Source organism: Thunnus thynnus, chromosome 3 (genome assembly GCF_963924715.1).
Source record: "Thunnus thynnus chromosome 3, fThuThy2.1, whole genome shotgun sequence".
Taxonomy (NCBI): Eukaryota; Metazoa; Chordata; class Actinopteri; order Scombriformes; family Scombridae; genus Thunnus; species Thunnus thynnus.
The window spans coordinates 34,718,350-34,743,286 of record NC_089519.1 but is presented as its reverse complement, the minus strand read 5'-3'; the positions used below and the strand labels follow the sequence as shown (position 1 = coordinate 34,743,286).

At 40.0% G+C, this 24,937-nt stretch overlaps 9 protein-coding genes across 9 annotated transcripts in view; 3 read left to right on the top strand and 6 right to left on the bottom strand.

Moving 5' to 3' along the window:
* Window positions 1–14,539, bottom strand: part of LOC137180244 (uncharacterized) — a 132,200-nt gene extending 117,661 nt beyond the window's left edge. Inside the window, exon 1 of the mRNA XM_067585548.1 lies at window positions 13,096–14,539. Coding sequence (XP_067441649.1) covers window positions 13,096–14,175 — 1,080 coding nt within the window. The 5' untranslated portion in view covers window positions 14,176–14,539. The remainder of the gene's footprint in view (window positions 1–13,095) is intronic.
* On the bottom strand, window positions 814–2,418 carry LOC137180249 (histone H3). The gene has a single exon (XM_067585554.1). It carries the CDS (start codon window positions 2,382–2,384, stop codon window positions 1,974–1,976), a length of 411 nt encoding a protein of 136 aa, XP_067441655.1. The 5' UTR covers window positions 2,385–2,418; the 3' UTR covers window positions 814–1,973.
* On the top strand, window positions 2,672–19,173 carry LOC137180255 (histone H2AX-like). Its single transcript, XM_067585560.1, has 3 exons — window positions 2,672–3,120; window positions 5,508–5,515; window positions 18,540–19,173. Exons 1-3 carry the CDS (start codon window positions 2,741–2,743, stop codon window positions 18,935–18,937), a joined length of 786 nt encoding a protein of 261 aa, XP_067441661.1. The 5' UTR covers window positions 2,672–2,740; the 3' UTR covers window positions 18,938–19,173.
* LOC137180246 (histone H1-like) lies at window positions 3,092–5,247 on the bottom strand. The gene has a single exon (XM_067585550.1). The coding sequence runs from the start codon at window positions 4,708–4,710 to the stop codon at window positions 4,105–4,107; it is 606 nt and encodes a 201-aa protein (XP_067441651.1). The 5' UTR covers window positions 4,711–5,247; the 3' UTR covers window positions 3,092–4,104.
* LOC137180253 (histone H4) lies at window positions 7,892–8,286 on the top strand. Its single transcript, XM_067585557.1, has one exon. It carries the CDS (start codon window positions 7,929–7,931, stop codon window positions 8,238–8,240), a length of 312 nt encoding a protein of 103 aa, XP_067441658.1. The 5' UTR covers window positions 7,892–7,928; the 3' UTR covers window positions 8,241–8,286.
* Window positions 9,060–10,071, bottom strand: LOC137180250 (histone H2B 3-like). Its single transcript, XM_067585555.1, has one exon. The coding sequence runs from the start codon at window positions 10,029–10,031 to the stop codon at window positions 9,663–9,665; it is 369 nt and encodes a 122-aa protein (XP_067441656.1). The 5' UTR covers window positions 10,032–10,071; the 3' UTR covers window positions 9,060–9,662.
* On the bottom strand, window positions 17,492–18,203 carry LOC137180248 (histone H3). The gene has a single exon (XM_067585553.1). It carries the CDS (start codon window positions 18,198–18,200, stop codon window positions 17,790–17,792), a length of 411 nt encoding a protein of 136 aa, XP_067441654.1. The 5' UTR covers window positions 18,201–18,203; the 3' UTR covers window positions 17,492–17,789.
* A 1,386-nt stretch (window positions 19,174–20,559) lies between the features above and the next one.
* On the top strand, window positions 20,560–20,932 carry LOC137180254 (histone H4). Its single transcript, XM_067585558.1, has one exon. The coding sequence runs from the start codon at window positions 20,576–20,578 to the stop codon at window positions 20,885–20,887; it is 312 nt and encodes a 103-aa protein (XP_067441659.1). The 5' UTR covers window positions 20,560–20,575; the 3' UTR covers window positions 20,888–20,932.
* Window positions 20,933–21,687: 755 nt separating this feature from the next.
* Window positions 21,688–22,145, bottom strand: LOC137180252 (histone H2B 3-like). Its single transcript, XM_067585556.1, has one exon. It carries the CDS (start codon window positions 22,100–22,102, stop codon window positions 21,734–21,736), a length of 369 nt encoding a protein of 122 aa, XP_067441657.1. The 5' UTR covers window positions 22,103–22,145; the 3' UTR covers window positions 21,688–21,733.
* Window positions 22,146–24,937: the final 2,792 nt, after the last annotated feature.

Below are 24,937 nucleotides of genomic sequence, written 5' to 3'. Positions count from 1 at the left end.
TTCTGATTCTGAACTATTTCAGAGGATACTTTAGGTCGATACTGATCTTTTTATTTTATTTTATTTATACTGATAAAGGCTGAGTACCTTTAGAGACAGAAGTAGAATGAAAACACTTTAACTTGTACTTTTACTTAAGTAGAGTTTGATGATTTTTATGTGTAATTTAATGGAGTATTTTTACATTGTTGTATTGGTACTTTTACTTAAGTCAAATATCTGAATACTTGTTTCACCACTGAATTTAATGATGTCAAATACTGGCACAAATGAACAACCAGTAGCAGCTTCACCACAAACATATCTATAAGTCATCTATGATTAAATATCCTTCATCACTGGTCCACTTCCAAAACTACGAGAGAAACCAGACACATAATAAACATTATGAGTCTCTTAAAGCTACAAGACAAACAAAAGAGATCAAGTTCAAGTGTTGAAATAAATCCAGCAGCATCTGTGTGCCAAACTAAACAAAGTCATGATTCAACAGCTGTAACATTAATATCATGCTGCTGACTTCCTGCTTTCTGCCAAAACTTATTACATTATCTTAATTTTTAACTGTAAAGGCTCAAACACACCTTCAGTTTCTTGTAGGCAGGTGTGTAGGAGGAAATATCCAAAGGCAAGAGAAGAAGGAGTTCCTGCACACTGTCCTTTTACTTGGTCCTTAGACCTTCATCAGGTAAACTGAGGAACAAGTCAAAAGTCAAAACCTCGTCAGCTGAGGCTGATCAGGGACCATCAGCTGTCAGGTAAGCAGACCTCACCTCCACCCTATCAGCACCGGAGCTACACTGAGCTGTGTGCTCTCCCAAAAAATAAAGTAAAATACATGAGGCTCAACAAAAACAAACCCACAATAAATAGAATATAAAGTGCTTGTGTGATAAAGTGCAGAGAGTTCAGTGGGTATTCAGGTCAGTCTGAAGTGTCTCCTTCAGTTCATGTTGGTCCCTCAGATCAGAGATCCAGAAACTGCCAAAAAAAAGACCTGTTTAATGATCATGTTTCTGTCAATCAGTCTGATTGATGATCATGGCACATCTGGTTTTCCACAGTTTAACACACAATGAGCGGTTCTTCTTGTTTGGAGGGCATCTTCTCTTCCAGCAGACATGACAGAGTTATGGTACACATTAAAAACCAGTCAAGGCCTCCTGAGCTCTGAAATAGTCCATCAGGACGTGTTGCTGTGTTTCATCTTCATTACAATAAATCATGGTACATTCTTTTGTTTTTACATAACAACTACATGAAACAACAGCTCTGACAGGAAGTCTGTTAACAGAAATAAGCCACCGAACATCTAATGATCTCCTCTACTGTCTACATACGGATGACTAAACCTCCACGAACTCCTCTGTGAAGTTCTTCAATCTGCAAATGACACAACCATCACTGGTCTGATCTTCTTCCCTCAGAAAGGACACTGACATCCATGAAAACCTCCACCAGCCAACAAAAACTGTTGCCCTACTCAGCAACTGAACTTTTCTGTTATCAAAGTGGTTTCATGTCCCTCTTTTAATTCCTGCTTTGGTCACTTTCAAATATTTAGTTGCATTTGTGGGAGCAAACAACACCAGACACATTATTTGTATGTGGTAACATTTGAACATTAACTGGACTGAATCAGCCACTTAAGTAGTTTAAAAATGAATAACTGACAAAAAAATGGAGATCTGGTTCTATTAGAAAAGAGAAGAGTAATCTGATCACTTAGTTTGAGGATATTTGAATAGCTAGACCATATTTGACAGAATAGAGGACAAATTCACTGATACATAAACGTCAGTGTAAAAGGAGGCAGACTGAAGAACAGGGAGGTATAAGTGTTAAAGGTTTGTAAGAGATAAAGCTGAATTTGATATATTTCCATAATGTTGAGGTGAAGCAGAGGAAGCAACTCTTTAGTGAGTTAGTGGCTCTTAAAAGAGCCGTTGTTGGTTCGTGGAGCAGTTGACAGTTTAAGCTCTCTCTCCGCGGATGCGGCGGGCCAGCTGGATGTCTTTGGGCATGATGGTGACCCTCTTGGCGTGAATGGCGCACAGGTTGGTGTCCTCGAACAGGCCGACCAGGTAAGCCTCGCTGGCCTCCTGCAGAGCCATGACAGCGGAGCTCTGGAAGCGCAGATCGGTCTTGAAGTCCTGAGCGATTTCTCTAACCAGGCGCTGGAAGGGCAGCTTGCGGATCAGCAGCTCGGTGGATTTCTGGTAGCGACGGATCTCTCGGAGAGCCACGGTGCCGGGCCTGTAACGGTGAGGCTTCTTGACGCCGCCGGTGGCCGGGGCGCTCTTACGGGCAGCCTTGGTGGCCAGCTGCTTCCTGGGAGCTTTGCCTCCGGTGGATTTACGGGCAGTCTGCTTGGTTCTTGCCATTGTTTCTTCTTTCTCTGATCAGGAGAAAATAGTGATGAGAAGAGGAGACACGCTGCTCTTAAAGTGTCGGAGCGGCTGCGGAACTGTGACGCTGCTTCAGACCTCCGGGTCCTGATTGGTGAGCGGCTCCTCTTGGAGCTCAGCACCGCCTAGAGGAGCCTGAACCTCCGCTGCTTATTGGACAAAAGCCGTTTGAAAAAGTCCGCCAAAATAAGAGCGGGCCTCCCTCTTCTGGAGCCTCTTTTCTGGTGGGTGGAGACATCAGCCCTCCTGCCTGCTCGCGGAGATATAAAGAAGAGTTTGCGGTGTTTGCTCCACACTTTCTTTGAGTCCAGACTCTAGAAAATAACCTAAAAATGAGCGGAAGAGGCAAAACCGGAGGCAAAGCCCGCGCCAAGGCAAAGACCCGCTCCTCTCGGGCCGGGCTCCAGTTCCCAGTCGGCCGTGTTCACAGACATCTGCGCAAAGGCAACTATGCGGAGCGTGTCGGTGCCGGAGCCCCCGTCTATCTGGCGGCTGTGCTGGAGTACCTGACCGCTGAGATCCTGGAGCTGGCTGGAAACGCTGCCCGCGACAACAAGAAGACCAGGATCATCCCCCGTCACCTGCAGCTGGCTGTCCGCAACGACGAGGAGCTCAACAAGCTGCTGGGCGGAGTGACCATCGCTCAGGGCGGCGTGTTGCCCAACATCCAGGCTGTGCTGCTGCCCAAGAAGACCGAGAAGCCCGCCAAGAAGTAAACCTGGAGATCTGCTGACTGCTGGAAACCAACCAAAGGCTCTTTTAAGAGCCAAACACTCCTCATAAAGACCAGACGTCCTCATGTCTGATACACTGTCGTTAACTCACAAGTTATATTTAGTATGTAAACAAAATGTTTAATATTGCAATAAATCTACAATATATGTGAACTGCATTCATATCATAATGACTTCTGTTGGTTGGGTTGCCAACATCAACATTTAAGACCATCTATTATTCCTCAAACTGGTCATTAATTGTACAAGTCATGCTTATCATGATGTTATTAGCCTTTATGAAGTTTACACACCATTTGAAAACTAGTTATTAATTATAACAACTAGTAATATTGATTTGCTGACCGCTGCTAAAAGCTGTAATGTTAAACTGATTTAGAAAGGAGGGTAGTTGTATAAGTGGATGAATATTTGAGATCTTTTTGATGTTTCCATATCAATTATTGTTATGGTTGTTATCTGTTCATCCAACATATCAATCATGATGCAATTGTCATAATAATACATTTACAGTTCAACATAATCTTGAGTGATTTTCTGTATTTGATGCTCAGTTCAGACCATGTTGACTCTGCTGCTCACATTCACTTCAGCTGAAAAACTGAAGATATATAAGAAAATAGGAAATGAAGATTAAACTGGCAGGATGTGAGAATGACTGACTTGATATCATATAAATAACTGCAGTCAGTTTTCATTTTTACACATAACCACCTATAAGTGGAGGAACAAAAGAGCTCCCTCTCCTGCCAAACTGTGACTTCATGTTAATAGTTGTATTCTATCTTAAACATAAGAACACTTCTGAATAAAAAACAAAAGTCACAGTTTCATCAGTTTGTGCAGCATATGAGACACTATCTGGTTAAACATATTAAAACTGGGATGATGCTCTTTACAGAAAGATGTGTGGCTCTTAAAAGAGCCTTTGATCAAGTTCACATGTTGAGACTGATGACAGCTCACTTCTTCTTGGCTGCTGCCTTCTTGGCTTTGGGTTTGGCGACCTTCTTTGCGGGAGCTTTCTTGGCTGCAGGAGCCTTTTTGGCCACTTTCTTGGGGCTCTTGGTGGCCTTCTTGGGGCTCTTGGCTGCTTTCTTGGCCGCCGCGGGCTTCTTGACCTTCTTGGGAGATTTCTTAGCGGCTGCTGTCTTCTTGGCTGCCGCTGTCTTAGGCTTCTTAGCCGCTGCGGGTTTCTTAGGGCTCTTGGCGGGCTTCTTGGCTTTAGGAGCGGCTTTCTTTACGGGCTTCTTGGCCTTGGTTTCAACCGTCTTGCTCATTTTGAACGAGCCGGAGGCCCCGATCCCCTTGACCTGGACCAGAGTCCCCTTGGCCACCAGGCTCTTGATGGCGGTCTTGACGCGGGCCTTGTTCTTCTCCACATCGTAACCTCCGGCAGCCAAAGCCTTCTTGAGGGCGGCTGCTGACACGCCGCTCCGCTCCTTGGATGCGGCCACAGTCTTAACGATGAGCTCGCTGACGCTGGGGCCAGCCTTCTTCGGCTTGGAAACTTTCTTCTTTGCGGCTTTAGCCGGGGCGGCGGCGGGAGCTGGAGCCTCTTCTGCCATTGTTTCTTATAGGTTCAGATTCAACACGAAACTAACAGAGTCTGAGTCAACTGTTGGAGAGTCTGAGGCAGGAGGCTGCACTTAAACACACCATGAGAACCGCGGAGACTCAATCCAGCTGCTGGTTGCTCTGTGCAGTGTGAATGTCGGACACTTGTGTTTTCTCTTAGTGATAAAAGAGTGAAAAATCAGTGTGTGACAAGTGCTGAAGGCTGACAGTGAAGGCAGCAGATAGCGGACTTGTGTCTCTTCATATTGAAGTCATGTAGAGCTCTGATGTTCTCTGCTTTTTCTTTGTGGAGCAAACAAACCTCACCTGTTCACCGCCGTGGACGGCACTGCTCAGCGACTTTTCTCTCTCATTTCTCTCCTAAAGTGCCGTAAAATACATCCGAGCTCCACCAAAACCACTTTTCCAGCTGGCTCACATGTTTGTTCACAGACTCAAAGTAAAAACATCCATCTGTTGCTGATCAGTTTGTAATAATATGAAGCGATTCTGGTCGCAGCAAACACACTGATGAGGCTCATGATGCAGTTTAGCCAGACTTCCTGTCAGAGCTGCTCTGTGGCTGCGAACATTTCTTCTCTTATTCTGAGGACTATCTTAATATAAATACAATAAAGTCTTAAATAAAATATAGTAAGTGAGAATAAAATAAAGTCGATGTCTTCTGTTAGTGAATGATCATAATACATAATTAACAATAACAGTAATAATACAATCATCCATTTTTTATCAACATAATAATACATCATCAGTAATAATAAATACAAAGCATAAATTACAATGTTAGTAAGGTGGGTGCTTAACTTTTTAAATATAATTTAAGTTTTGCATGAGGAGAAATTATATATACATAAAAGTAAAGAAAACAGCTTCAATAAAACACACAACAATAACAATACAATCATCAATCTTGATAAATAACATAATAATACATCTTCAGCAGCTATACATCATTAAATAATAGTCAACAAAAATACAGAACATAAATTTACAATGTTAACAAGTGCAAAGTTCTGAGTCTCTTTTGTCTGATGTCTGTTCTTTGTCTTTTCAGTTCAATTACTATTTATTTACAGACAACATCACTTGTAATAATGGCTTGATGAAGGACAACTGCACACCTTGTCTTCCATATTTTTGTTACTACTGTACATATAACAGTCCAATAAAATTCATAATGTGACCTTGGCATTTTTTCTAGGGGGACACCATATATCACTGCATTATAATTTACATTTACATTAAAACCAACACCTGCCATTTTCCTTCACACATCATTAGATCTCTGGCATTCAAAAAGTAAATGTTCAATAGTTTCATTCTCATTACAGTTGTCAATAGGGCACTTTTCAGTTTTAACATAACAGCACCACTTGACTGCTTGGACTGTTAGTCCCCCAAGCGAGCCCCATAATGTCTTGTTTACTTTCTGATAAGCTTTATTAAAAATATTTTTAATACATACCTGTGGGTCAGATTCATCTAAATTTGTGTAGGGGAAAACACCACCGTACAGGTTATCACACAGTTTAATATATATGTATTTTCTGGACGTTTCGACCCAATAAATATTTAACTGTACAACCTTAGTCATAAAGTCACTATACATAAGTTTATAGTATGGAAGAAAGCTTCACACAACCAGCGGGCCAAGTGTTCTTTCATCAGAGACTTTACCTAAGAATGTTCTCAGTAATATACGTTATGTGTTTTGCACTTTCATTGTAGATCTATAAGCTGCTGCTTGAATTTGCTTAATTAAAACAAGTTTTTTTTTGAAAATACTCTGAGCAGAGGAAACATTTTTGATGCTAAAAAACTTGGTTTCCCCATTTTCTTTTCTAATGTTACATTGTTCTGTTGTCTTACAGACTAATAAAAGTCATCTTATTGATATTTCTTTTCTCTTTTCTTTATTTGCATATTTAGTATTGAGGTAATCCAAAAGTAACAGAATGTAATAAATTACATTACTTTAATATTGTGATACTTGGATAAGGCTACTGACTACATTTATTAACAGGTACCTATAGAGCTCTACATGATCAGACACTGCTGTAGGTCACCAGCAGGTCTCTCAGCTCCTGTGATCAGGGTTCGCTGGTTGTTCCTCCATCCAGACTTAAAACCAAAGGAGACTGTGACTTTGAGGTTATGGCTCCTAAAAGGTGGAACTCTCTCCCTTTGGACTTAAGATTTGTGGACACTTTAAAAAGCAGCTGAGCACCCATTTGTTTAGACTTGGTTTTGTGTAATTTTCTATTTATTTCTGTTTTTTATTGTGTTTCATGTCTGTACGTGTGTTTATGCTTTATTTCCGCTGTGAAGCAGTTTGTGAGGCCTCTGCTCTCGAAACCTGCTATATATATAAAGTTACTTACTAAGAAAAAGCAGATATACAACACAGGAGACATTTTCTTTTGTGTGGACTGTGTTTAGTCTTTCTGATAAATAATCAGCTCATTTCTATTTCCAAATAGAATAGAATAGAAACACGTCTCTGTTCATTCTCTTTGGAGCCTGTTGTCCTTCCATTTCCTTCATAAATCTTCTTCACAAAAATAAGAAAAAAGAGAAAAGAACTGAAGAACCAACTAAGACCAAATGAGACATAAGACCATCTACTATGGATAGAAAAGGGTGTAAACCCTAAGCTTTCCTTCCAGGATCATGATCTTCTAGTTCTGGATGCAACACCTGGGATGAAAATACTCATCAGATCCATCCAGCAATTTAGGGATTAAAGGATGAATTCATAAACAATTATCCTATGCACATATCATTTATACCCTGAAATATCAAGTTATAATAAGACAAAGAGGCAAGTTTTTACTAAAAAGTCCAAAGATCCAGTTTACATCACCTTTATTTGAGTCATTTGGACAACAGAAGCTTCATATTAGTCAAAAGGCAAAATAATAGAAACACTTCTGATAAAAGTGAAAATATTTCACTTTTACTGACATTGCAAGCTTGTTAATGAAGGCTATTTAATTTGTAGCATAAAGATAAAATCCATGAAGCTCAACCAAGTCATGCTGTTGTTCAGTTGGTGGCGCTAAAGCAGAAAAAGAGTCACAACCAGCATGATGATCCGTAGAAGAAGCTGCAGCGCGCCACTGTCTTCAATCACGTCCTCAGGTCGGACATAAATACCTGGGTCTCAAACAGACGAAACACTTGAGACGAAAATACTCGACTAGTGAAAATGAGCGGAAGAGGAAAAGGAGGAAAGGGACTCGGTAAAGGAGGCGCCAAGCGTCACCGTAAAGTCCTCCGTGATAACATCCAGGGAATCACCAAACCCGCCATCCGCCGTCTGGCTCGCCGTGGTGGAGTCAAGCGTATCTCCGGTCTGATCTACGAGGAGACCCGCGGAGTGTTGAAGGTCTTCCTGGAGAATGTCATCCGTGATGCCGTCACCTACACCGAGCACGCCAAGAGAAAGACCGTGACCGCTATGGATGTGGTTTATGCTCTCAAGAGGCAGGGACGCACTCTGTACGGCTTCGGAGGTTAAACTCATCCATCATTACAACAAAACAAAGGTCCTTTTAAGGACCAAACACTCATTCTGGGAGCTTTTACCTCCATGAATCAAACTGGTTTACAATTGATTACCACAAATGTTGATTATACTACAGTCAAACTATTAATGGTATGTGTGAAGTTGCTTGTTGGTACAGATACATGAAATGACACTTGGTCTAAAGACCAATACTAAATATACTAAACAATTGTGCAGCTGGTTTTTGTACATAGAAAGTGTTCAGAGTCAAAGTTGACATGTTTTAATCAGATTTTAGAGTCAGTGGGAGAGCCTTTACCTCCACAAATCCAACTGCTGTAATGTCTTGAAGAAATATGTTATATACTATCTATACTGAATATGGGAACTTTTTTTTTCTGTTTCATGACAGTGCAGATGCATAAATAAAAGTCTTAAGTCAAAGTATACACAGATGGAAAAGTTTTTTTTTTTCCCCTCCACAATTCAAACTGCTTTAATGTTTAGAATGGGGATGTGTATTTATATAATGAAAGGGGTGTGTGTGTATATATATACTACAGTCATACTGTTTGTGATTGTGATAGAAAAAACATTTATTTCCTGTTGGTACAGACACAAATTAACATTTGGTCCAAAGTCCACACTGATCAAGGTCAATTATTTATATAAATTTCACTGCACAGCTGTACAGAGAAAAATGATACTGCTATTGTCAGTAGCTGTTAATATCTTAATATATACATGTGAATATATACATGTGAAATAAAGTGGCTTGTACATTCCTCTAGTAACCATTCATTACAATAAAAAAGCAGAGTGAGACAAATGAATAGTATATACATGTATTTTTTAAAAACGTTGATACACTTTTCTTGCAACTGAATGAACACTGCACATTGAGAATAATTAGTTTATATAAAATGTTAATTGATGATTGTTGGTTTAAATAGACATTTTCCTACATACATATTCTGTTTACCAAGTATGAATATGGAACTATTAAAATGTTAAATGTTTTCACTTCCTGCTTGAAATTGAATGCATTGAAATATTTTAAGTAGAATTTGTGTTCTAGTTATACACTATCACAAGACTTGAAAGAAAAAAAAGAGTTTTCACAAGCACTTGTTTTAAATACAATCTTACTGTATGCAGATGTACCATTTTGCCAATTGTGTGAATATGAAATTTCAGTGATCAAACATTGGTATTTATATGTCATTCTTACAGTTGAAAGAATACTATGCACATTGAAGTAAGATTGTTTATAAGGAGGAATGCATTACTTACATAATGTATTATGACAAAACATTCAATAAGAATCCACAGTGAAACAGAAATGAGGCAGCAGTGTGACAGGAATAAAGCTCTCAGGTGAAGGTGTGGGTGGTCCTGAAAAGGACCTTTGACTTGTTGGGACTAGGAGCAGGTTTACTTGGAGCTGGTGTACTTGGTGACAGCCTTGGTGCCCTCAGACACGGCGTGTTTGGCCAGCTCACCGGGCAGCAGCAGGCGGACGGCGGTCTGGATCTCCCTGGAGGTGATGGTAGAGCGCTTGTTGTAGTGAGCAAGGCGGGAAGCCTCACCGGCGATGCGCTCAAAGATGTCCCCCACGAAGGAGTTCATGATGCCCATGGCCTTGGAGGAGATGCCGGTGTCGGGGTGGACCTGCTTCAGCACCTTATACACGTAGATAGCGTAGCTCTCCTTCCTGGTCTTCCTCTTCTTTTTGCCGGTCTTGGTGGCTTTAGACACGGCCTTCTTGGAGCCTTTCTTCGGTGCTTTGACTGGATCAGGCATGATTTCGTCGTTGAATTTCCTCAAACGAATATCATCAACAACTCCAAACGGCCGTTAAATATCCATCTGATGCAAACTTTACTGCGTCGTTGCTCGCACACGATTGGTTGATTTCTTGTAAGCGAGACAGGGCATGCGCAAAACAATCTACACTGCGGACGTAGTTGAAGACAGTCGGCGCGAATTTAGCTGAAGGCGCCAAACTCAGCAGCAACCCCTCCCCTCTTTCTTTCCTTTCTGTTTGTTTCTCTCTCTTTTTTAACGTATTTAATCGACATGATCTTTAAATTCAAAGTGTTTTGACAAGTAAAAGCAGCTCTGCAGGATGACTTTCACATCTTCTTAAAGATAAAAAACAAAATCTCTTCATCACAGCAAGCAGTTTTGTGGATTGAGAGATTACATCTCAGGCAAAATTAGTCAATCTGGATTAAAATTTAACTAACAAACAAGATGACCAACAGTCACATATGGATGTTATGACATGAATACTTCATCTCCATGATAGAAAGAAGAAGACATCAGATAACGTGAGTCAGATACAGTTTCTCTCTCTCTCATGAGAGAGACGTCATGATTCTACAGACATGAATATAAATAGTCCATCAAAGTAACAGCAACGTCCAATCAGGAGCAGAGAGCTAAGAGGCAAAAGCTGTTTGTTCTTTCTTATTCTGAAAAGAGCTGTTCAGTCAACAGTGACTGCATTTAAATTGCATATAAAACTGTTAATCAGTGAACTCTTTATCATTATAATTATAAAGCAAAACGTGTTTCCATGGAATGAAGTCAGAGGAGAACGTGGCTGCATAACAGCTGGTTTCTTTTTCAGCAGGAGTTGTCTTTCAGGATTCAGGACTAAATTTCAACAGTCACATTAAATCAGCATTTTACCATCTTAAGAACATCTGAATGATCAGAGATTTCATGTTGAAGCCTTCGTCTCCAGCAGGCTGGACGACTGTAACAGACTTTTCTCAGGTCTCTGTTAGAAAGCATCAGACAGATCCAGTTAATCCAGAACACAAAGACTAAAGAGAACAGAACATATTACTCCAGGTCTCAGATCACTACAGTGTTTACCAGTGTTTCAGATATTTGACTTTAAAGTATACTGTTTGTCCATTAATCTCTGAATGGTTCATCAGATCTTCTCATACAGTATGAAGCTTCCAGAGCTTTCAGCTCAGCTGCTTCTGGTCTTCATGTTGTTTCTAAAGTTAACAATAAACATGGTGAAGCTGCTTTTATCTCCTATGCTGCTCAAACTACCTGAAGATCTCAGACTAGAGACAATGCTAACTACTTTAAATCTGTTTGTTCTGGCTTTTAATTACATTTTAAAGTTGCAGTTCATCACTTTGCTGCCTTTTAAATGCTCGTTTACTTTATTAGATCTAATTTTATGTATTTTACAGCTCTGTCATTTCTTTTAGTCTTCTTATCTTTATTGTTTCATATTCTTTTGCATTCAATAAAGCACTTTTAATTTCCTTGTGTATTAAATATGCTTTATAAATAAAATAAAAGGGAATCACTTTTATTAACCAGGATGACAAGTTGTCACATTCTGCTACCAAGAGGAGGCGAAAAAGCGCCACTGAAATTTCAGCAAAGTGGGGAATCTGTTACTGTTGCTCATATTTACAGATCTGATATGAGAGGTTTTGTTCTGTTTAATTGTTTGTTAGATGAACAAAGTGATTGTGATGTTTATAAATGTTGTATTGATTCATTCAGTTGCATCAAATTAAAGACAAACTCCTCACAAAGCTGGATTCTGTTTGTCTAAACAGAATCAGTGAATCAGTCTAAGTGGATCCTGACCTTTGACCTTCTCTGAGAGGTCAGGATCAGCGTTCTGCTTTGAGGAAGTATGTTAGTGAGTCAGTAAAGCAGGACTTTCCAGAAAGATGTAATTTTAGGAATTTTAAGTAGATAATTTAACATTTTGTGAGAAAAGCATATTAGACACATGTTATTATTAACATTTTTATTATTTATAGTATTTATAAATGTCTTACAACATGTCTTTGTTCAACTAGTTGGAGAAAAACTCAAGTTTACAAATGATATTCAACAGTTAATCATGTTGTTGCTGCTGATTAGGACAAGAATCTAATAGTTTTTCATAAAGGATAAACTCAGTCTTCTTCTATATGCTACAACATCCACTTTTAGAAATATAAAACTTTATCTTCATCCGCCCACCAAAAGAAAGAACAACAAAATTGAACTTGTGTAGAAATGTCAATAAAAATTAAAAACATTGTCATGAGCACTGATAGCCTCTATGGCTGAAATCATACAGGAAAAAGTGACATTTAAAGAAACTAAAAACATCAACAGAACAACAAATGAAAAGAAAAAAAGTGACAATCGCAGTTTGATTGACAGCTGATCTCTGTTCAGTTCAGAAACATGAAGACAAATAAATGAAGAATTGCAAGACAGAATCTTAGACTTCTGTCTATTTGAGTTTACAGAACTCAGCTGTGACTCCACCATCATAAAAACAAAGTCCAGCATAGAGAGGCTGAGTGAATGTGGTCTGGACTCTGTGGAGGAGAGTCATAGTCTTAGTGACGCTGTAGAAGGACAGAATACCTGCTCTGTGATCCAGGTACACTCCTACTCTGGAGGAATGAGGACCCCAGGTGTTAGTTTCTATATTGTTGAACCAAAAACGATAACCGTAACTGTCACAATCTAACGACCAAGATTTTTCATTCAATCCAAATTCACATTCATGCCATTCTCCTGCTCTGCTGATACTCTTGTATGTGACTGCTACACAAGCTCGTATCCCTCTCCTCTTCACCTCCCAGTAACAACGTCCAGTCAGACTCTCTCTACTCAGGACCTGCAAAGATTCAGTGAATCTGTCTGGGTGACTAGAATAAGGCTGATGTTTACCCATTACTTTTGCTTTTCTGTTCCCCTCAGATAATAACAGCTGTGTGTGTGCTGTGTTTGGATCCAGTGTGATTTCACGTGAGTATTTTAAGAACTCAGCTCTGGTCTTGGGTTCTGGTTCTGGCAATAAAACGTCCACTTCAGCCACTGTCAGTGAGATGTTTGTCCTTTTCTCCCTCAGGATGTCCTGTAGTTGATCTCTGAGCTCTGACACAGCTGCTGTCACATCCTCAAAGTATCTCAGAGGACGGATATTGATGCTGGATGAGTCTGTAGATGCACTGAGTTGTGACAGTGAGGGGTAGTTGTGTAGAAACTGGTTGTGATCCTCTGTGTGTGAAAGCTGCTTCAGTTCAGCGTCTTTCCTCTTCAGCTCAGTGATCTCCTGCTCCAGCTTCTCCTGAAGCTCTTTGACTCGACTCACTTCAGTTTCCTGCTGGGATCTGATCTGCTGCTTCACATCAGAGCTTCTTTTCTGGATGAGACGGATCAGCTCAGTGAAGATCTTCTCACTGTCCTCCACTGCTTTATCAGCAGAGTGACTGACAGCCTCCACCTCCTGTTGAAGCAGCTTCACATCTTTCTCTCTGTCCTGGATGCTCTGCTGGATGTTTTGTCGACTCACCTCGAGCTCTCTCTGCCTCTCAGTCCTTTCTGCTGCAGCTGAGACTGTGTCGTGGCCTTTATGTTCCTCCACAGAGCAGAGATAACAGATACTCTGCTGATCAGTACGGCAGAACATCTTCATCACCTCATCGTGACGAGAGCAGATGTTCTCCTGGAGCTTCTTGGAGGGGTCGACCAGCTTGTGTTTTTTAAATGGAGCTGCATCAAAGTGAGGCTGGAGGTGTTTCTCACAGTAAGAGGCCGGACAATTCAAACAGGATTTGAAGGCTTTCAGCTTCCTCCCAGTGCAGAAATCACAGGCGACATCTTCAGGTCCAGCATAGCAGTGATCAGCAGGAGCAGCTTGGAGTTCAGTCTTCTTCAACTCCTCCACTAAATCTGCTAACATGGTGTTTTTCATCAGGACAGGCCTCGGTGTGAAGGTCTGTCTGCACTGAGGGCAGCTGTAGATTTTCTTCTCATCCTCTTTCTCCCAGAAGCTTTTAATACAGCTCATGCAGTAGCTGTGTCCACAGGGAATAGTCACCGGATCCTTCAGTAGATCCAGACAGATCGAACAGCAGAATTTTGCTCTGTCCAGCTGAGCTCCTTGCTGCGCCATTCCACCTCTCTGTGGCAACAACTGTCTGAGTTTCACTTCTTAGGAAGTGAATCTAGTTCGAGCTCTGATCTAAAAAACATGTGTTTCTTCAGTGAATGGTGGATGACAGTTCTTGCACTTCACCACATGTTGTGTAGATCTGAAGGGGAGGGAACAAGGAAATATGTTGACAGAGTTGAGCTTGTTGTGTTTGAGAGCAGGAAGAAGAGGGAGACGTTAGCAAGCCATGACTCCTTCCAGGAAGAGGAGTGGTTTGAGAGAGATACTGTGTGTTAACCCTTAGTTTATAATGAATGTCATGTCTCATTTAAAAACAATGTTCACCTCCTCTTGCTGGTGGCAAAGTAATGTTGGGAATAAGGGAATGATCTACATTCATGATCTACGGAGAGCTCCCCGTTTCTCTCAAGTTCTGTATCCAGCTCAATTCAACTTTTTCTTAAATACGTTTCAAAAGCAATAGATCAAGAGTGCAGACATGAAGCACTGTTTTTCCAAAATGTGATCAAAATAATGTTAGAAATAAGTCATGTCAGTATTTTAAATTCTGAACTGTTGAAGATAATTAAATAGAAGCTATATTCTAATGTTAGATTAAAAAAATATAAAAATAAATTATTTGGCTCTGCAGTTAAACTGGAGACTATATTGGCTTCTCATTTTACCAGTAAAGGATCAAAGTTTAATTGATCAGTGTCAAGACATTTTTTCACACAAAAGCATCTTTGTGAAGATAAAACCCAAACATACCCAGGAAAAATGAATTTCAGTAGCCAGTAACACAAAGTAAAAGTCAAATGGGGGATTTTTACATCAAAAATAACTTCTGGCCTTTTAACAAAGACAAGGTACATAAAGCCCACCAGTCTGTTCATAATTAAAAGAAAAAAGAAATGAAAAGCAAAATTGTCTACACTTTGACTCCAAATCTCTACAGCCTTAAACAACAAAAAAATCTCTCTCTGTATATTTTTATATATAAAAGACAGAGAACAGTCTTTGTTTATTAATAGGCATAATTTAAATAGATCTAGGCTATGTTGTGGAGTACCTCAAGGTTCCATCCTTGGACCTCTCTTGTTCTTGATGCATTGAATGACCTGCCTAGGGTCTGCAAAAATGTAATGTAATGTACTTTTATTTGCTGATGACAGTCTTGAAGTCTTGTTGTTTCACATCATTCGAGAAGCAAATGAAGAGCTATTATCTATTTCTAAATGGTTTCAGATGGACACATTTTCTCTCACTACGAAAAAAAATAAAATTTTATTATATTTTGTAACATAAATAGTATATATAAAAGTATATAAAAGAAAACCCCAAAATATCCACACACACATATATATATATATATATATATGTGTGTGTGTGTGTGTGTGTGTGTGTGTGTGTGTGTGTAGCGATGTTTACAGTGAACGTTTACATTACTGGTACGTCACATCAGCCCTTTGTGACAGTATACTTGAAGTTACATTCAGAACAGAGAATATAAGTTCTGAAATAGTGGTCAAGCTTATAACCAAACACTACAACTACTGAAATAGTCTACTCATGAACTATGTACGTTTGTAGGCTATTTTCAACCAACCTGACATTAACATAATTACGATCAATGGAACAATGCGCAGAGATGTATGAGTTAACAATTAGCACCCACTCACTTAACCTTTCTTGAGAATGCTGGCTAAAACTTGTGCATATATATATATATATATATATATATATATATATATATATATATATATATATATATATATATATATATATATATGGTCCTTTCACAGTTAAAGTGTATGCCTGTAAGACTTTCTGGAGCACAAGAACTTTGTGTGTGTGTGTGTGTGTGTGTGTGTGTGTGTGTGTGTGTGTGTGTGTGTGTGTGTGTTTGTACAATTACACATTCCTAATGACCTGGAGCAGTTCACAGTCACCAACATTTTATCACCCTAAAAGCTAATGATATGTAGACAAAGTGAGTTGGGGAGCAGTAACCTCCACTACATCCCTGGTTGGCAGGATGAAGGCACCCTCCTGTGTTGTGCAGTTTTCATATTTCTTTGTGATTTGTGATGTTCACTGCAGGAAGACGTAAAAACTTCACTGAGCCTTTGGCAGCTTCAAATAACATTAGCTTTTTGTAAGACAGTCTACCTGCAGGTCTTTTTCTGCATTTTTTCATGCAGCATAAATGTATACCAGCTGCACAACAATAAATCATTCTGAAATATTTTAATTGTTTTATATTCTGACTTTATGAGACTGCAATCTACATCTGTCGCTGTCCGAGGTGCTGAAGTGTCACCAACAGTGCAGGTAGCTGCTGTCTCTGTCCAGAGTGCTGAACCTGTGCTGCTGCTCCTGCTGCTGAGCTCAGTGAGGCAGCATATTCTTTAGGGACTAGTTACCTGTACAAGGCAAGCGTCACATGACCAATAGGGGCACCCCATTCTCAGTAGCGATGCTACTTAATAGTGTGTTTTGGTGAAGCACTTGGCTAGACTACTAGTTTTTTAAATTTTATTTTTTTACTGACCAAAATATTGAAGAAAGAGAGCCATAGCACATAAACTCAGCAGCCAAAAGGAGTGTCTTCAATTGGGAGAGAGAGAGAGAGAGATGTGGGGCATGTATGGAATATGATTTTTTTTTTTTTTTTTAAAGGAGAGAGACGGACAACTAATTAACTTCTACTGAATAACTGAATTGTTCTGTTTTCAAACTGGATGTTACATTTCACGTCCCTCTTTCTGCACTGGTCACTTTCATATATTTCATTAAACTGGACTTAACATTGTACATTGTATTCAACCTCCATGGTTATATAATCTATTTATTACACACATCACATTTAATTTTTGCACTTGTCTCCATCTCTTGGTCCGTAGAGCAGTCCATATTAACTTTGTACTGTCAATATTTCATTTCAAGTTCTATTTACCATTTCAAAACTATTATTATTCCATTCTGTAAACAGATTTTAGATTCTAAATTTCATTTTTTAACAAAAATTTAATACTCATTTGTATATTTCATTCCTCTTATTATTACCTTACTCTTGTTATATTTCTTCTGTTGCGTTTATGGGCACAACACCAGACACATTATTCGTATGGTGCAAACTTGAACATGAACTGGACTGAATCAGCCACTAAATGATTTTAAAAAATAATGAATTACAATGAAAATGGAGATCTGGTTCTGTTAGAAAAGAGTATTTAGTAATCTGATTACTTAGCACAATGATATTTGAGTAGTTAGAATTAGATATAGCAACTGGATTTTATGACAGAACTGGGAAAAATTCACCGATACATACATGAATGATCCTGGCAGGAATTTAAGGACAATCAGTTGTTACAGAGGGTTTGTCAGTGAGAAGTTACAGAGGCAGATTTACACATTAGGCTTTTCGTTAGGACACGCAGGACATAATGCAATATGAAAGTTATTAAGTATGTGATTAGAGTGTTTTCTAATGACTAAAAAACAGGGAGGTAAAAACGAAGTGTTAATGGTTTGTAAGAGATAAAGCTGAATTTGACAGAGGAAGCAGCTCTTTAGTGAGTTAGTGGCTCTTAAAAGAGCCGTTGTTGGTTCGTGGTGCAGCAGACAATTTAAGCTCTCTCTCCGCGGATGCGGCGGGCCAGCTGGATGTCTTTGGGCATGATGGTGACCCTCTTGGCGTGGATGGCGCACAGGTTGGTGTCCTCGAACAGACCGACCAGGTAAGCCTCGCTGGCCTCCTGCAGAGCCATGACAGCGGAGCTCTGGAAGCGCAGATCGGTCTTGAAGTCCTGAGCGATTTCTCTGACCAGGCGCTGGAAGGGCAGCTTGCGGATCAGCAGCTCGGTGGATTTCTGGTAGCGACGGATCTCTCTCAGAGCCACGGTACCGGGCCTGTAACGGTGAGGCTTCTTGACGCCGCCGGTGGCCGGGGCGCTCTTACGGGCAGCCTTGGTGGCCAGCTGCTTCCTGGGGGCTTTGCCTCCGGTGGATTTACGGGCAGTCTGCTTGGTTCTTGCCATTGTTTCTTCTTTCTCTGATCAGAAAATAGTGATGAGAAGAGGAGACACGCTGCTCTTAAAGTGTCGGAGCGGCTGCGGAACTGTGACGCTGCTTCAGACCTCCGGGTCCTGATTGGTGAGCGGCTCCTCCTGGAGCTCATTACCGCCTACAGGAGCCTGAACCTCCGCTGCTTATTGGACAAAAGCCGTTTGAAAAAGTCCGCCAAAATAAGAGCGGGCCTCCCTCTGCTGGAGCCTCTTTTCTGGTGGGTGGAGACATCAGCCCTCCTGCCTGCTCGCGGAGATATAAAGGGGGACTTGCTGTGTTTGCTCCACACTTTCTTCGAGTCCAGACTCTAGAAAATAACCTAAAAATGAGCGGAAGAGGCAAAACCGGAGGCAAAGCCCGCGCCAAGGCAAAGACCCGCTCCTCTCGGGCCGGGCTCCAGTTCCCAGTCGGTCGTGTTCACAGACATCTGCGCAAAGGCAACTATGCGCAGCGTGTCGGTGCCGGAGCCCCCGTCTACATGGCGGCTGTGCTGGAGTACCTGACCGCTGAGATCCTGGAGCTGGCTGGAAACGCTGCCCGCGACAACAAGAAGACCAGGATCATCCCCCGTCACCTGCAGCTGGCTGTCCGCAACGACGAGGAGCTCAACAAGCTGCTGGGCGGAGTGACCATCGCTCAGGGCGGCGTGTTGCCCAACATCCAGGCTGTGCTGCTGCCCAAGAAGACCGAGAAGCCCGCCAAGAAGTAAACCTGGAGATCTGCTGACTGCTGGAAACCAACCAAAGGCTCTTTTAAGAGCCAAACACTCCTCATAAAGAGCAAACATCCTCATGACTCTGATACACTCGTTAAAACACAAATTATGTTCATAATGTATCCATAATATTGATGTTCAGTGTCACAATATATGATAACTGCGTTCAAATTATAATGATGGTTGTTGGTTATGTTGCCAAAAACATTCATATTTTGAATATAATCTAGTCTGCCTGCAATAGTCTATAAATCCATAGTTTACTCTCATCAAAATTTCCTTCCTTTTTAAAAAAAAAAACAAAACAAAACAAACAAAACTACTCCTTACTCAACGTGAGGTACATGTAGTGCTCCTCTAGGTGACTGACAGCCCTAAAATGTTCAAACTACAATCCAGTAGCTTCAATTCATTGTTTGTTTACAATATTATAGTAATTTGACCACTTGAAGCTATTTGGAAAAAAATGATCCAAGTTCCCCCTGATTTTATAAATTAAGTTTTCCATCTGATATATTTGTTGAGGTTTAAACTTCATTTCACACTGAGGTCAATATTCTGAGTTTGCTTTTCAAAAACAGCTGCAGAGACACATGAAGTTGTATGGTCATAGTTATGGATTCAAGATTATTTGCATTTAAAGGTGTTTAAAGACTGTAAACTTTTATCACTAACTACGGTACAGTACGCATCATGAGTGTTTTTGCATTTACAAACCTCCAATGTGCTACAGCAACAGAAACAATGCTTCAGATGTTCCAAATCAAGTTCACAGTGTAGAGGGAAATAATCTGAGATTATCTGAGAATGTCCTTAATAAAAACCTTCTCATCCTGTGTGTGAAAAGATCTTCTGTTGTTAGACTTTGTTTAACATGCAGCAGGATTATTTTTATCATATCTAACAAATGACAGAAAGTGTGTTGTGGAGGTTTTGAGTTGCAGAGACACTTAACTGATGCAGAACAACTGATGAAAACGTGTTTTAGAAATTTTTGCAAATTTATCAAAAATCAAAAACTGACATCTCTCATTTACAAAAATATTCAGAGCTTTAGCTGTGGCACATTACAGACTGACTGCATCTCACAGTCAATTAGGTGGTTTTTATTCGTCCCGACTGCAGCTGCCTCATCAACAAGGCCCGAGACCCCCACAGACCCCAACAGACCCCACAGACCCTCTATCCCCTCCATAGACATCACACCTTATATTAACCTACAATCTCATAATCTTATATTTCCAAATAGAGATTTTTTTACCCATCACATCTAACATGGCGCACTACATTGCACACTACTGTTTACATTAACATGAACATTTGCACACATTTTGTAGTTTAAACTTTAAACTAGTAACAGCTGTTTTCACTTAGAAGATGTTTTATCTTTATATGTTCAAACCTACTCGACAATAAACCAGTTTATGATTCTGATGATTTATTGAGAAGGAGTTTCTGATTCATGCTCAGTTGGAGGCGCTAATGCGCCAGAAAGTTCAATATCAACAGTCATCAAATCCAAAGAAGAAGCTGCAGCCCGCCACTGTCTTCAATCACGTCCTCAGATCGGACATAAATAGCTGGGTCTCAAACAGATGAAACACTTGAGACGAAAATACTCGACCAGTGAAAATGAGCGGAAGAGGAAAAGGAGGAAAGGGACTCGGTAAAGGAGGCGCCAAGCGTCACCGTAAAGTCCTCCGTGATAACATCCAGGGAATCACCAAACCCGCCATCCGCCGTCTGGCTCGCCGTGGTGGAGTCAAGCGTATCTCCGGTCTGATCTACGAGGAGACCCGCGGAGTGCTGAAGGTCTTCCTGGAGAATGTCATCCGTGATGCCGTCACCTACACCGAGCACGCCAAGAGAAAGACCGTGACCGCCATGGATGTGGTTTATGCTCTCAAGAGGCAGGGACGCACTCTGTACGGCTTCGGAGGTTAAATTCATCCACAATTACAACAAACCAAAGGTCCTTTTAAGGACCAAACACTCACTCTGAGAGCCTTTACCTCTATGAATCAAACTGGTTTAAAATTGTTTTCCATAAATGTTGATTATACTAAAGTCAAACTATTAATGGTATGTGTGAAGATGCTTGTTGGTACAGATACATAAAATGACATTTGGTCTAAAGACCAATACTTCAAAACAAATGAGCAGCTGGTTTTTGGACATAGAAAGTGTTCAGAGTCAAAGTTGACATGTTGTAAATCAGATTTTAGAGTCAGTGGAAAGGTCAAATCAAGGTGTTGAGCTTTCTTTGTATAGTAAAGAATAGTGTGTGTGTGTGTATATAAATAAAAGAACACATCCATCTTAAACAATAGCATTAACTTTGTTCATGTCCTACACATGTTCCAGTAATACAACTACCTAAAATATAAAGAACTGCTCTAAATGAACAAACCTGCTTCACTTCAAAAGACTCAAACATTCACACAAACACTTGATTTAAATACAAACATCAATATATACATAAGTTTATCACATATGAACATGGAACTAATAAAATGTTGAGAGAGTGAGACAAATAGAAACATCTTTATGTACATATGTATTATTTTATCAATCTGAAAATGACATTAAATTGGTATTTATACTTCCTTCTTGCAACTAACACTATACATTAAAATAAAATTGTTCATGTAGAATTTACAGTTTACACATTTGTTACAACAAAGACAAGACAGAAATAGTGAGGCATCAGTGTGACAGGAATAAAGCTCTCAGGTGAAGGTGTGGGTGGTCCTGAAAAGGACCTTTGACTTGTTGGGACTAGGAGCAGGTTTACTTGGAGCTGGTGTACTTGGTGACAGCCTTGGTGCCCTCAGACACGGCGTGTTTGGCCAGCTCACCGGGCAGCAGCAGGCGGACGGCGGTCTGGATCTCCCTGGAGGTGATGGTGGAGCGCTTGTTGTAGTGAGCAAGGCGGGAAGCCTCACCGGCGATGCGCTCAAAGATGTCTCCCACGAAGGAGTTCATGATGCCCATGGCCTTGGAGGAGATACCGGTGTCGGGGTGGACCTGCTTCAGCACCTTGTACACGTAGATGGCGTAGCTCTCCTTCCTGGTCTTCCTCTTCTTCTTGCCGGTCTTGGTGGCTTTAGACACGGCCTTCTTGGAGCCTTTCTTCGGTGCTTTGACTGGATCAGGCATGATTTCGTCGTTGAATTTCCTCAAACGAATATCATTAACAACTCCAAACGGCCGTTAAATATCCATCTAATGCAAACTTTACTGCGTCGTTGCTCGCACAGGATTGGTTGATTTCTTGTAAGCGAGACGGGGCATGCGCAGAACAATCTACACTGCGGACGTAGTTGAAGACAGTAGGCGCGAATTTAGCTGAAGGCGCCAAACTCAGCAGCAACCCCTCCCCTCTTTCTTTCCTCATTGTTTTTTTTCTTCTTTTAAAACGTATTTAATCGACATGATCTTTAAATTCAAAGTGTTTTGACAAGTAAAATCAGCTCTGCAGGATGACTTTCACATCTTCTTCTTAAAGATAAATAACAAAATGTCTTCATCACAGCAGGCAGTGTTGTAGATTGAGAGATTATATCCCAGGCAAAATTAGTCAGTCTGGATTAAAATTTAACAACCCAGAAGTGTCTGACTGTGAGGTGACAGAGATAAACACTGAAACAACATGACAGCCTCATTCTGAAGTTTCATCTTCATGTGGTTTATAATGCAAGTAACACGTTAGAATATGTTGGGATACAAATAATGTTATCCCAGCAAATGTCTTTTAACATCATAGGTGTTTATAGGCCCCCTTTCAGCAGATGACACCTTCTATGATCAACTCACAGAAGTCGTGAAAGAGTGCAATCTCAACAAAGAATTATTACTTATGGTTGATTTTAATGTGAACTGGGAGGATAAAACTAAGAGGAAAAAACTAAAAATGATCACAGAGAAATTCCAACTAGAACAACTAGTAAAAGGCCCAACTAGGATTGCAAAATGCTCCAGTACACAAATTGATCTGATATTTACTAACAAACCAGAAAGTAACTGAATAACTAAAAGTTATAATTTAATCACTGGCTTATCAGATCATAACCTAACCCTATGTGCGAGAATACTGACTAAAAGTAGATTTAAGACCACGGCAACTAAGACAATGATCCTTCAATGCATACCCAGAGCTAAGCAAGAAGAATTTATTAATGAAATGAACAGCTTGAACTGTCCTCTGATGATCTGGATACTTTTACTCAGAGAATCAACTCTGTGAGGGAAAGATTTAATGTGAGGATACAGATAAAATCTAAAAATATAAACAATTTACTGTGGTTTAATGGAACTTTGTGGAAACTAATGAAATCTAGAGATGCTGCACTAAGAAAGGCAATTGAAACTAGAAAAGACACTGACATGCTGATTTATAAAGGTTTAAGGAACAAAGTTATCCAAGAGCTAAGAGAAGCTAAATCTCATTTTTATCCCAATATTTTGATTGAGGCAAAAGGCAACAGTAAATTGATCTGGAAAAACATCGATAATCTCACAAGGAGGGGCCCAAAATTTTTAGGAGATTTTGATCTCAAAGTACAGGGAAAGTCAATTGAAGATCATTTTACTGTTGCTTCTGTCTTTAATATTTTATTCTTGAGTCTGTATATGAGTTAGGGAAAAAATTACAAAAAATAAACTGGATATTGTTCCTATAAATGCTACAGGCCAGGTTTTCAACCTGGTAGAAACTAACGAGTAACAAGTAAATAAAATCATCAGCTCCTTAAAAACCTTAAAAAGATATTTTAACTCCCCCTATTGCTCATTCAATTAACTTCTCTTTTAAACACAACTCCTTTCCTGATGACTGGAAATGTGCCATTGTCATGCCTATTTTTAAATCTGGAGACCGCCTTGAAGCCAGTAACTACAGACCAATAAGTATACTGCCAGTACTCTCAAAGGTTGCTGAGAAAGTTGCCGTTAAACAACTGACAACATTTCTTAATACAAGCAATTTTGGTCTACATTGTATGCATTTTGGCTTTAGAGCAAATCATTTCACCAAAACTGCTACCTTGCACTTAATAGAGCAAATTAAATCAAGACTTGACAAAGGGGGAGTAGTTGATACTGTATTTTTAGATCTGCGTAAAGCATTCAATACAGTCAATCATGATGTTTTAATATCGAAACTCTCCAAATTTAACTTCTCATCTAGAGCACTGGCATGGATGCCTTCATATTTATCCAATAGGATACAATGTGTTAAAGTTGGTGGCACCCTGTCCAGTAACATGAAGTGCACAATAGGGGTTCCCCAAGGTTCAGTGTTAGGTCCCCTATTATTTAGCCTATATATTAATGATCTCCCTCAACAGTGTCATGATGCAGAGCTACAAATGTATGCAGATGACACCGTTGTGTATACACATGCAACAGCTGAGTTAGCTGTTGCTAAGCAAACAATTGCATTGGAAAGGATCACACATTGGCTTGATCAATCATGTCTGAGTCTAAATGTAAACAAGACAAAAGGTATGTTTTTCTCTAAAACTATGGTATAAGCTCCTAATGCTGATATTTTCATTAAAGGTGAAAAAATTGACATAGTTACTGATTTTAAATATCTTGGTGTGACGCTGGATCAGAATTTCAACTTTAAGAAACATGTTAAAAAAAAACGGTTAAAACCATAAAGTACAACTTAGCAAATTTTAGACATATTAGAAACTGTCTCTCTTTGGACGCAGCCAAGATATTTATGCAGCTATGATTCTTTCCCATATGTCTTATTGCATCACATGTTGGGGGCAGAATGGAGAAACAGCCATAAACCTCTTGAGTCCTTACACAAACAAACTCTAAAAACTCTGTACAAAAAGCCAATGCATTTCCATCACTGTAGGGTACTGTAGAAACACAATTTACTGAGCTTTGAGAGTTTTAGATTATTCTCATCTTGAATGTTTAAAACTGCACACTGTCCCAGTCAATAAATCATTAAAAGTTCTCAAGTTCAAGACG

What these genes read in the sequence shown, in the direction of transcription:
- LOC137180255 (XM_067585560.1), top strand. Translation starts at nt 2,741, where the DNA reads ATGAGCGGAAGAGGCAAAACCGGAGGCAAAGCCCGCGCCAAGGCAAAG.
- LOC137180250 (XM_067585555.1), bottom strand. Translation starts at nt 10,031, where the DNA reads ATGCCTGATCCAGTCAAAGCACCGAAGAAAGGCTCCAAGAAGGCCGTG.
- LOC137180253 (XM_067585557.1), top strand. Translation starts at nt 7,929, where the DNA reads ATGAGCGGAAGAGGAAAAGGAGGAAAGGGACTCGGTAAAGGAGGCGCC.
- LOC137180252 (XM_067585556.1), bottom strand. Translation starts at nt 22,102, where the DNA reads ATGCCTGATCCAGTCAAAGCACCGAAGAAAGGCTCCAAGAAGGCCGTG.
- LOC137180249 (XM_067585554.1), bottom strand. Translation starts at nt 2,384, where the DNA reads ATGGCAAGAACCAAGCAGACTGCCCGTAAATCCACCGGAGGCAAAGCT.
- LOC137180248 (XM_067585553.1), bottom strand. Translation starts at nt 18,200, where the DNA reads ATGGCAAGAACCAAGCAGACTGCCCGTAAATCCACCGGAGGCAAAGCC.
- LOC137180246 (XM_067585550.1), bottom strand. Translation starts at nt 4,710, where the DNA reads ATGGCAGAAGAGGCTCCAGCTCCCGCCGCCGCCCCGGCTAAAGCCGCA.
- LOC137180254 (XM_067585558.1), top strand. Translation starts at nt 20,576, where the DNA reads ATGAGCGGAAGAGGAAAAGGAGGAAAGGGACTCGGTAAAGGAGGCGCC.